This window comes from Lynx rufus, unplaced genomic scaffold (genome assembly GCF_022079265.1).
Source record: "Lynx rufus isolate CCGP_SWC_20201006 ecotype Redwood Valley unplaced genomic scaffold, mLynRuf1.p SCAF_41, whole genome shotgun sequence".
In the NCBI taxonomy this organism is placed as follows: Eukaryota; Metazoa; Chordata; class Mammalia; order Carnivora; family Felidae; genus Lynx; species Lynx rufus.
Genome location: NW_025814858.1, coordinates 116,820 through 129,273, shown reverse-complemented (window position 1 = coordinate 129,273; position 12,454 = coordinate 116,820). Strand labels below are relative to the sequence as shown.

Sequence of the window (12,454 nt, the reverse complement as noted above, 5' to 3'; positions counted from 1 at the left end):
TTTATTAGGTCCATTCAACATATCAAGGATAGTTTCAAACAGTCCAGTGTTATGGTTTCAGCAGACTCCCTTCCCACCTGATTTGACGTTGACTCAACCACTTCACTAAGAAAGATTTCTAAACTTTGACCATGTTTGAGTGTTTATAAAAGTTTCTGAAAGCATGCAAGACCTCATCCTTGCCTTCAAGAAACTTTCAATATTTGAGGGTAGAAAAAACCCAAACACCATACAAAGCACAGTGAGACTTCAAGGTCAAGTTTCATGTATCAGGAGAAGTCCACTGAGCCGAGGTGATCAGGAAAGCGTCTCAGAGGCATAGCACAAAGAATCTTAAAGGATGACCACATTTCTAGTTCGCAGGCAGAAAGGCGGAGGAAAAAGGGGACAAAAGCAAATGTGCGGGAATAAAGGAGGGGCAGGCATTCCGAGAACAGGGAGAACAACCCTGCTGGAGCTTGAGGTTCCTCTACAACAGTGGCCATTAAGTATTTGTGACGATGACAAAGACTGGGTAGAAGATAATGTACCTACATAACCCATCATGTCCATACTCTTACGTAAGGAGGTCTTGGTGACAGCGAAGAATTGGAGTCCATCAGTTACAACCTCAAGATGGTAATAACGAAGCAATTTGTAGAAAGAAAACAATGAAAAGATAAAATTCTAAGCAAAATACTCTAAGCATATGAATTAATACCCAATCAACAATCAATTGAAATGCATGACCAACTTAAGACCCCTCTTGTGTTTCTCTGTTAATGGGGCATTGTCTTCAGTTGCTCAAGAGGGAAAGAGGCTCATTGTCAGTCCTCCCCTCCTCATCGTCTTTCCTGTGATCCACTCAGCAGCAGGGGCTCTCAACTCCACCTCCAACGTATGCCAAGCCAGCTAGTTTCTCACCACCTTCTGCCTACTCTCCATTTTCGTTCTTAGCCCCATGCTGCCTTTCCCTTCCCACCAAAATCCCACTTCATTCTTCTCACTGCATCCGGAATGCAATCCAAAAATCCTGAACTGAGCAGTTCACTCCTCTGCTTAAGACAACCCTCTAATCTCCACTGTACTCAAAATGACACATAGAATCTGTAACGTGACCACCAGATGCTGGCAGTCCTGCCTTGTCACCCCTCTAATGCCATCTTTCCTCATTCTTCTTTCAGTAGGTGACCAGGACGGTCTCTTCTCCTGGTTGCTCAAATTAGACCCACGTAGGTTCTGCTTAGAATGCATTTTGTGTTCGCTAGTTTCCTTACCAGTTCTTGCTACGGGTCCAAGTTTGAATAAAGGACTTTTCTCCCCAACAAACCTTTGTTGGCCAATCCTCTAATCTACACTTTGTCCCCTGTGCCATTCCTTCTCATAACACTTAGTCTTTTATTTAACAGCATTTGCCACAAGGTGTAATTACACGTGTACCATTTGTAGCTAAGGTTTGAAACATCCTGAGTATATGGAGCGTGCATGTTGCATCATCACTGTGTACTTGAACCTAATAGCACCTGACACCTAAGGTGTTCAATATGTGTATCCACGATGCCTGAAATAGGGGATTTTAAGTATCTCCCGGTGTGCTAGACTGCAATATACATTCAAGTCTTCAATAATCTCTACCACCAAATTTAGTATACATATACAAAAAAGGGAAGGGTCACGTCCTCAAGCATAGGAGAAACACTTTGCCTCGTTGATAGCTTCTATGGTGTAGCTTACATTTTGACCTACAAAAGACCCCACCCTGGAGATGGGTGCAGTGACAACTATGAGGAAATCAAAACAAAATACAGTGTTTATGGAGTGTAATGTGCCATGAGTTTTCCCACAAATTTACAGGCATTACCTATAATCTCACCACTATACTGGACATAGGCGTTATACTTCCCCTTTACAAATTGGAAAAGCAACCTCGGAGGTATCATCTGCCTACAATCTAAGATCTGGCTGGTAGAAGAAAGAGATGGGGCCAGGGAATTTAAAAAATCCACAATTTTGCCCAAGGTAACCTCTGGGAAATCAGAAAATGAGCGGCTTTCATAAGTGCAGCTGCCTAGAGCTCTTCAGAGGAGCTGTCTGTGTGGCGCCGGGGCTTTGGCGCCATCACATCTCCAGGATCTCACTACCAGGAGTAACCCCCATTGTTGGGAAGGGCAAGAACACCCATCCATGGCAACTTAAGGTGTTTTAACCCCTGTCAAGATAGTGCAAACCTCCAATTACTTCATTTGGTACTTCAAGGAACACATCAAAGCACACCTCGTGGGATTTTCAAAAATCACTCTGAGATGAGAAATCAAACAACAAAAGTCATAGCAACACGAAGCAAGTAACACTTTCCAAAACACACCCCCTGAAGGGCCAGGCCACGGAGAGGCTGTGAGCCCACTTTAATGTAGCAGTGCTCTCAGGTGCAGAGCACATAAAACAAAACAAAACAAAACAAAACAACAACAACAATAACAACAACAACAACGTTAAAACACATAAGAGATAGAAAACTATCCAAAATGATGAAACGGAAGAATTCCCCTCAGACGAAATTCCAGGAAGAAGTGACCGTTAAAGAATTGATCAAAATAGATTAAAGCAGTATAAGAACAAGAATGTAGCATCATAGTCATACGATGAATCACTGGGCTTCGAAAAAGGCATAGAAGACAACAGAGAATTTATTATTTCAGTGATAAAAGAACTAAACCATAGCCATGGTTCATTGAAAAGGCAATGACATAGAGATTGGTTTTCATCACTGATACAAAAACAGATAAGCTGGAACCTTGGATGTCCATTACCCAAGTTAGTAGTTATGCGATTGTAGCAAAAGCTAATTCTAAAAAAAAACGATTACAAAATGAAAAACAGAAAGCTAAAATATGTCAAGGTTTAAATACCTAGCATGAGCCGTGCAGCTGTATAGTTGTTTAAAATTCTTGGATATCAAATAATATTATGTGATAGCCATTGTAACACGTGCAAAGTTCACCATGTCAACCTTTGCTCTTCTAAATGTCGAGTCATAAGTTATTAGGCCTTATAGAATGTCTAAAAAAATGAATATTAAAAACTTTTTGAAAGTATATGTTTCTAGTGAGTTTGCTCATGTCAAATGAAGTGTGTTATTTCCAACACCTATTCACGTGCACTCTTATTATGGCTAGAGTCCATAAAAAGTTATTGCACAATTGCAATAAACATGATTATCAGTGCAATCTATTTTTTTAATTCCATTTGTTCATTTATTTGAAAGCCAGAATAGAGCATGGAGAATGTACCCTGTAGGTTCTGGATTCTCTCCTTGATTCCAAATGTCTTCTTTGGGCTGCTACCATAAAGACAGTAAAACAATATTATCTGTACCATGAACATGTAAAATTTGGCTCACCTCACTAGTATTACAATTTTGCTGTTTAGCGTATGTGTTTACAAATACACACGTGTGCACCGGGTGAAGTTAGATGTTTCATACTTCTATCCATATCGTGAGGGATTCAATATGTTTTAAAGAGTTAGATTCCAGTTACCAATTCTAATGTGGGATAACATGCACAGTTCTTGCTTATTTGTCACTTATTGTGCAATTATGAAGTTAACATAGAGCCCAAAGGGTAAATTCTTTTTTAACTACACTTAACTGAACATATATCATTGAAAGTCAAACTTTGGCCTTTCAAAGATGACATGAGACCTAACGCGGAGAACCCAAAAGACTCCATGAAAACGCTGCTAGACCTGATACATGCACTGACCAAACTCACAGGATACAAAATCACTGTAAAGAAACTGGTTGCATTTCTATACACCAATAGGAAACAACAGAAAGAGAGGTCAAGAAATCAATGCCAGTTACAATTTCATCCAGAACCGTAAAATACCTAGCAAGAAACCTAACCAGAGATGTAAAAGATCTATACAGTGAAAAGGATAGAAAATGTATGAAAGAAAATGATGAAGACACAACAAAATCAGAAACAAAACAAAACAAAACAAAACAATTCATGCCTATAGAGTGGAAGAATGAATACTGTTAAAATGTCAATACTACCGAAAGCAATCTACACATTTAATGCCATACCAATCAAAATTGTACCAACATTCTTCTCCAGACTAGAGCAAGCAATCTGAAAATTTGCACGGAACAACCAAAGAACCTGAGTAGTCAAAGTTATGTGAAAAAAGAAAGCCAAAGTGGGAGGCAGCCCAGACTTTCGCCTCTCCTACGAAGCTGTAATCATCAAGATAGTATGACATTGGCACAAAAACAGGCCCATGAACCAAGGAAACAGCATAGAGAACCCAGAAGGGGCCCCACAAATATATGGTGAACTAATCTTTGACAAAACTGGAAAGACAATCCAATGGATACAAGACAGTCTCTTTACAAAGGGTGCTGCGAGAACTGAACAGCAACATGATGAGGAATAAACTAGATGACTCTCTTACAACGTGCACGAAAATAAATGCCAAATGGATGAAAGACTTAAATGTGACACAGGAAACCATCAAAACACTAGAGGAGAAAAGAGGAAAAAAACCGTTTGACCTCAACTGCAGCAATTTCTTCCTTGGCATGTCTCAAAAGACAAGGGAATGAAAAGCAAAAATGAATGATCAGGACCTGGTCAGGGTAAAAAACTTCGGCACTGCAAAGGAAACAATCGGCAAAATTAAAAGGCAACCGATGGAAGGAGTGAAGATATTTGCGAATGACATATTGGATAAAGGGTTACTATACAAAATGTATAAAGAACTTACCCAAGTCACACGTGGAAAATGTACTACAGTGAAACAATGGGCAGAAGACATCAATAGACACTTTTGCAAAGGAGACATCCAGATGGCCCACAGACACATGAAACGATGCTCAACATCACTCATCATCAGGAAAATACAAATCAAAGCCACACTGAGATACCACCTGACACTAGTCAGTGTGGCTAAACTGAGCAACTTAGGGAACCACAGATGCTGGTGAGGATATGGAGAAAGAGGAACCCTCTCTCACTGTTGGTGGGAAAGGAAACTGCTGCACCACTGCAAGCATGAAACCTACAGACATCACAATGACTCTAATCGCATATCTTTCCATAATACCACGGAATTTCAATGGACTAAATGCTCCAACCAAAAAACATAGCGTATCAGAATGGATAGAAAAAACAAAAACAAAAAACAGAACAAGACCCACCTATTTGCTGTCTACAAGAGACTGATTTTAGACATGAGGACACCTTCAGATTGAAAGTGAGGGGATGGAGAACTATCTCTCATGCTACTGGAGGTCAAAAGAAACCTGGAGTAGCCAACTTATATCATACAAAGTAGAGTTGAAATGAAAGGCTGTAACAAGAGATGACGAAGGGCTTTCTACATTAATTTCAGGGTCTCTCCATCAGGAAGAGCTAAAAAATTTAAATGTCTACACACCAAATTCGGAGACACAAAAATATATAACACAATTAATTAAAAACATACAGAACCTTGTTGATACGAATGTGGTAATTGCAGGGGACATTAAATTAAACACAGAAAAAAAAAACGGAACATCTCCAAAAGCATGGAGGTTAAAAAACATCCCACTAACGAATACATGGGTCAACCAGGCAATTTGAGAAGAAATTAAAAGATATAAGGAAACAAATGAAAATGAAATACAACAATGCAAACCTTCGGGATGCAGCAAGGGCTGTCCTGACAGGGAACAACAAAAACAAAACAAAACACAACAACAAAAACAACAGCAACATCAACAACAACAACAACAACAACAACAACAAACATTGCTATCCAGGCCTATGTCAAGAAACAAGAAAAATCCCCAATACAAAATCTAACAGAACACCTAAAGGAACTAGAAGCAGGACAGCAAAGACACCCCAAAGCGAGCAGAAGAAGAAAAATAATAAAGATCAGAGCAGAAATAAACAATATGGAGTCTCAAGGAAAACAGTAGAGCACATCAATGAAACCAAGAGTGGTGCTTTTGAGAAAATACACAAAATTGATAAACGTCTAGCCTGGCTTCTCAAAAAGAAAAGAGAGGGGAACCAAATAGGTCAAATCACGAATGAAAATGGAATTATTACAAAGAATCCCTCAGCAATTCAAGCATTCATCAGGAAACACTATAAAATCTTCTATGCCAACAAACTGGACAACCTGGAAGAAATGGACAAATGCCTCCATACCCACACACTTCCAAAGCTCAAACGAGAAGAAATAGAAAATGTGAACGGACCCATAACTAGTGAGGAAATTGAATCAGTTGTCAAAAATCTCCCAATAAATAAGAGTCCTGGTCCAGGTGGCTTCCCTGGCGATTTCTAGCAGACATTTAAAGCAGAGATAACAGGGGCGCCTGGGTGGCACAGATGGTTCAGCGTCCGACTTCAGCCAGCTCATGATCTCGCCGTCCGTGAGTTCAGGCCCCGCGTCAGGCTCGGGGCCGATGGCTCGGAGCCTGGAGCCTGGAGCCTGTTTCTGATTCTGTGTCTCTCTCTCTGCCCCTCCCCCGTTCATGCTCTGTCTCTCTCTGTCCCAAAAATAAATAAAAAACGTTGAAAAAAATAAATTAAAAAAAAGCAGAGATAATAGCTATCCTTCCCAAGCTGTTCCAAAAAATGGAAATGAAAGGAAAACTTCCAGACGCATTTTATGAAGCCAGCATTACAGTGATTCCCAAACCAGACAGAGACACAGAAAAAAAGGAGAATTACAGGCCAATATCCCTGATGAATAGGGGTGCAAAAATTCTCAACAAGATACTAGCAAATCACATTCAATAGCATATAGAAAGTATTATTCAACACGGTCAGGTGGGATTCATTCCTGGCCTGTAGGGCTAGTGCCATATTCACAAATCAATCATTGTGCTACCTCACATTAATAAAAGAAAAGATAAGAACCATAGTACACTGTCAATAGATGCAGAAAAATGTATTTGAGAAAATACCGGATCCTTACCTAATACAAACCCTCAAGAAAGTTGGGATAGAAGGAAACTACTTTAAACATCATAAAAGCCATTTATCAGAAGCCCACAGTAAATATCGTCCTCAATGGGGAAAAACTGAGCATTCCCCTTAGATCAGGAACAAGACAGAGATGTCCCCTCTCACCCCGGTTGTTGAACATAGTGTTGGAAGTCTTAGCATCAGTAATCAGAGAGTAAATGAAATTAAAGGTATCATCGATTAAGTCAACGATGAAGTCAAACTTCCACTTTTTGCAGATGGCATGACACTATACATGGAATTTCCGACAGACTCCATCAAAAGTCCTCTAGCACTGATACATGAATTTAGCAATGTTGCAGGGTACAAAATCAATGTACAGAAATTGGTTGCGTTTTATACACCAATAATGAAGCAACAGGAAGAGAAATAAAGAAACGGATCCCATTTACAATGCACCAAGAGTCATCAAATACTCTTGATCAAATACTCATCAATAAAATACGTAGGAATAAACCTAACCGAAGAGGCAAACGATCTGTATGCTGAAAACTATAGAAGGCTTGTGAAGGAAATTGAAGAAGATACAGAGAAAGCAAAAAACATTCCAGGCTCGTGGTTTGGAAGAATAAATATTGGCGAAATGTCAATACGACCCAACGCAGTCCTCACATTATATGCAGCACCAATCACATTGCACCAGCACACTTCTCCAAGCTGGAACAAGCAATCATAAAATGTGTATGGAAACACAAAAGACCCTGAATAGCCAAAGTAATACTGAAGAAGAAAACCAAAGTGAGAGGCACCACAATGCCAGACTTTAGCCTCTACCACAAAGCTATATCCATCAAGAAAGCATGGTATTGGCACAGAAACAAATACATAGACTTAATGGCATAGAATAGAGACCCCAGAATTGGACCCACATACGTATGGCCAACCTATCTTTGACAAAGCAGGAAAGAATATCCAATGGAAAAAAAGACAGTCTCTTTAACAAATGGTGCTAAGAGAAGTGGACATCAACATGCCGAAGAATGAAACTAGAACAGTTTCTTACACCACTCACAAAAATAAACTCACAATGGATGAAGGACATGAATGTGAGACAGGAAACCATCAAACCCTGGAGGAGAAAGGAGGAAAAATCCTCTTTGACCTCAGCGTCAGCAAGTTCTAAGCTGACACATCACCAAAGGCAAGGGAATTAAAAGCAAAATGAACTATTGGCATCTCATCAAAATAAAAATCTTCTCCACAATGAAGGAAACAATCAACAAAACTAAAAGGCAACTGACCGAATGGGAAAAGATGTGTGCAAAAGTCATAGTGGATAATTGGCTAGTATCCAAAACCTGTAAAAAGGACTCACCAAGTCCACACCCGGAAATCAAATAAACCAGTGAAGAAACGGGCAGAAGGCTTGAATAGACACTGTTGTAAAAAAGACATCCAGATTGTCAAGAGACTCATGAAAAGATGCTCAACAGCACCCCTTGTCAGGAAAATCCAAAGCAAAACCGCACTGAGATACCACCTCATGCCAGTCAGAGTGGCTACAGTGAGCAAATTAGAAGACTATAGCTGCTGGTGAGGATGTGGAGACACAGAAACCCTCTTGCACTGTTGGTGGGAATGCAACCTGGTGCAGCCACTCTGGAAAACAGTGTGGAGGTTCCTCAAATCATTCAAAATAGATCTACCCGAAGACCCAGCAATAGCACTGCTAGGAATTTACCCAAGGGGTATAGGAGTGCTGAGACATAGGGACACGTACCCCAATGTTTATAGCACTACTTTCTTTTTATTTATTTATTTATTTATTTTTATATATGAAATTTATTGACAAATTGGTTTCCATACAACACCCATATAGCACTACTTTCAACAACTGCCAAACTATGGAAAGAGCCTAGCTGTCCATCAACTGACAAGTGGATAAAGAAGTTGTGCTTTATGTATACTATGGAATACTACTTGGCAATGAGAAAGAACGAAATCTGGCCATTTGTAGCAACGTGGATGGAAGTGGGGGGTATTATGCTACGTGAAAGATGTCAGGCGGAGAAAGACAGATACCATATGTTTTCATCCATGTGTGGATCCTGAGAAACTTAGCAGAAGACCATGGGGGAGGTGATGGGGGAAAAAGTTATAGAGAGGGAGGGAGGCAAACCATAAGAGACTCTTAAATACTGATAATAGACTGAGGGTTGACGTGGGGTTGGGGAGAGGGGAAAGTGGGTGACGGGCATTGAGGAGGGCACCTGTTGGGATGAACACTGGGTGTTGCATGGAAACCAATTTGAAAACAAAGTACTTTTAATGAAAAAGGAAATCCAGTGGTTGCTCTTACTGAATATGAGGAGAGCGTTCCATTTTCAGCACTTTATGAATGTGAGGTCGTACTGGCCTAAGCTGCTTAGATAAAAGTTTGGTTTGTGTGTTTAAGAAAAGGAGTTGAGAGGGGCGCCTGGGTGGCGCAGTCGGTTAAGCGTCCGACTTCAGCCAGGTCACGATCTCGCGGTCCGTGAGTTCGAGCCCCGCGTCAGGCTCTGGGCTGATGGCTCGGAGCCTGAAGCCTGTTTCCGATTCTGTGTCTCCCTCTCTCTCTGCCCCTCCCCTGTTCATGCTCTGTCTCTCTCTGTCCCAAAAAAAAAAAAAAAAAAAAAAAAAAAACATTGAAAAAAAAATTAAAAAAAAAAAAGAAAAGGAGTTGAGTAAAGACAGAGGCCTCTCACATGTATCACGTTGACCTTGGCACGTGTCTCTTCTGATTGTTACCATGACTTATCACTTTTATTGATTCACATAGTTTGGTGTCATCCTTTCATGAGGAAGTGGATTTCAATTGATCATGGTAGGTGGTCCTTGTAATATTTTGTGAATTATTTGTGTATGTGGTGATGACGGATGGACCATGCTGGGTGCTTTCAAAGCACTTACACGGACGGTGTAACACGTGTTCTACCCTTGGAATCCCATACGGTCTTTTACTACCTTGTGTATGACTTACCTGAAATATCATGAATTGGTAGGTACCGAATAGGTTTTAGTGGCACTGAATGCCCTAATGGCCACTCACGCAGAATTCGTTGACACTTTGCTCTGACGCACACAATGATTCGGTCGTCCCTAAGCTGCGTGAAAGTGAGCATGGATACTAACTAGGCAAAGTGTTTGCTGCTGCTGTGAAGAACAGCTTCCTGAACTGTGAGCTATAGCAAGACATATGGAACCGTAAGCAAGGCACAGTATATCTGTATTCTTTTAAAGAGTAGAACAGTTACTTCAATTTGGCTTTCAGTGCGTTGCATGAGAAGACATTTAATTAGCTAAAACCCTCTTAGCGTCATGTTTGATTGCAAGTTGTGTGTACTCTCCACCGCTAAGTGTCATCTCATGTTAGATGGAATTAATGGAGGCTGATGCACCAGTGCGTTCACGTCGAGGACAACCCTCTTGAACGCGTCAAGAACTATGGGCCTTCTCAGGTAAGATTACGTGCAGATCTTTCTGGAGGGCACAATCTTAAACACAGCCCAACCTAAGGCAGCGTTGGGCAGCCAGCAGTGATAAGATAGGCAGACATTGTGACCTCACAAAGGGCCTGGTCTCCTAGCAACTGCGGTGTAACTCTCACAGCCTGCCGCCTGATTTGGCTTCATGGTAGGAAATTCATCAGGGCCCGGCGGCGGCGAGACCTGGCAAGCGCGGGCGGCCCCTAGCGGCCTCACATCCTGAGCCGCATGAAGAGGCGGCGGCGCAGGCCCCGGGAGGCCCTGGCCCGGGCCGCTCGGGGAGGAGCCTCTAGCGCTGCAGGAGGGGCCTCGCTGGAGGCGCCTGAGGAGAAGGTGGTGTACACAAGGGGGCACCAGCCCCACGAGGCCCGCCTCCAGACGTGCCGGCCAGCTGCCAGGAGGAGGCGCCACGGAGCCCGGATGGTCGCGGTCCGCCAGAGGAAGGTGCTGCCCCCGCCACCGCCGTCCCGCGCGGACAGCAGCCACCGCAAGCCCGCAGCCCCCGGGCCCTGCTTCGGGGGCCGCACCCTGGAGGAGAGCGGGAGGGCGGCCACCCAGACGCTGACCACCTTGCCCACCATCCACGTAGTCGGCGACGTGTGGGTCGAGAGCAGCCTGGCAGAAGCGCGGCGCCACGCGCGCCAAGTCCTGGGAGTGAACCTGGCACCCGTGGTGAGACTCTGCCGCTTCCCAGTGCCTGGGCTTCAGATGCGGGCCACCGCCGCGCGACCTCTCAGCCCCGGGACGGGTTGTGCCTGGAGGGATGAACCAGTGAGAGCCGGGCCCGCGTCCCCTAGTGCACTTTACGGGCGAAGAAGAACCAGACGGTCCCGGCCCGCGCCCCCGGGATGCGGCGCCGCCTTCTGGGACTCCGGGGCAGCTGTGCCCTCTGCTGCCTCCCAGCACCGGGTCTGCGGAGGGAGGAGACCCCTGGACCGCAAGGGAGGTCCCTTTGCTTCCTAAGCCCAGATTGAGAGGTCTCCAGGACTGTAGGGGCAGATCCGTGTTCTCTCTTGTTCCCTCATTGGTCTGAAGTCGTCAGAAGAAGCCATTCCACCCCCACCCTCTCCAAAGGAATTTGGTTCCATGCCTGTGTAATAAAGCTGGAGTTTCTTTGCTGTTCACCCACCTCCCGGCTCCTCCCGCCAATTTCTTTCTTTCTTTGTGTGTGTGTATATGTATATATCTTCTAGGATGTTTTAAAGTACATATTCTTTAAATGTTTAGAAGAGACAGTAGAGAAAAAAGGGTGTGACTTAGGGGTCTGCACTCAGATTAAAATAAGATTACTGAAGTGTAGTACACATTCAAAAGGACATATATTATTGTTTTCATGTTTGTTTATTTTTGAGAGAGAGACACCGTGTGAGCAGGGGAGGGCCAGATAGGGAGCCACAGGATCGAAGCAGGCTCCAGGCTCTGAGCTGTCAGCACAGAACCTGATGCGGGGCTCCAACTCACAAACCATGAGATCATGACCTGAGCCAAAGTTGGACACTTAAGTGGCTAGCCACCCAGGCACGCAAAAAAGAACATATATTATTAGAAGTATTCTGAGCACAGCTTGATGCAATTAAGTTCAATATACTTGTGGAATCAGCACTCATTAAAAAAGGTACCAGGACCCCAAGGGACCACCTGTGCCTCTTTCAGTCACGGTCTATCTCTCCTTTGGGACGGCAATTATTCTGACTTCTTACAGAATATACAACTTTTGCTTGTTTTGGGACTATATAGAAATGGAATTATGTGTCCTACACCTAGCTTCCTTCACTCAAACTTATGTTAGTGATATTCATGTTATTGTATGTATAGATCCTTTCTGCTCATTGGTGTATAGAATTTCATTCCATGAATAGTTTACAATATTTCTGCAACTCTTGGTGGACATTTATGTAGGTTCTGGCTTAGGGTAATTATGAATAAAGCTTCAGTGAACATTATAGGACACGTCATTTGGTGAACATTTTCTACAATAGTATT

At 42.8% G+C, this 12,454-nt stretch overlaps 1 protein-coding gene across 1 annotated transcript; it reads left to right on the top strand.

The window, feature by feature from the left end:
- Nucleotides 1-10,574: 10,574 nt before the first annotated feature.
- Nucleotides 10,575-11,591, top strand: LOC124525403 (uncharacterized). Its single transcript, XM_047097783.1, has one exon. It carries the CDS (start codon nt 10,700-10,702, stop codon nt 11,432-11,434), a length of 735 nt encoding a protein of 244 aa, XP_046953739.1. The 5' UTR covers nt 10,575-10,699; the 3' UTR covers nt 11,435-11,591.
- The last annotated feature ends 863 nt before the right edge of the window (nt 11,592-12,454 follow it).

Excerpts from the sequence above, each read along its gene's own strand:
- LOC124525403 (XM_047097783.1), top strand. The coding sequence starts at position 10,700 with ATGAAGAGGCGGCGGCGCAGGCCCCGGGAGGCCCTGGCCCGGGCCGCT.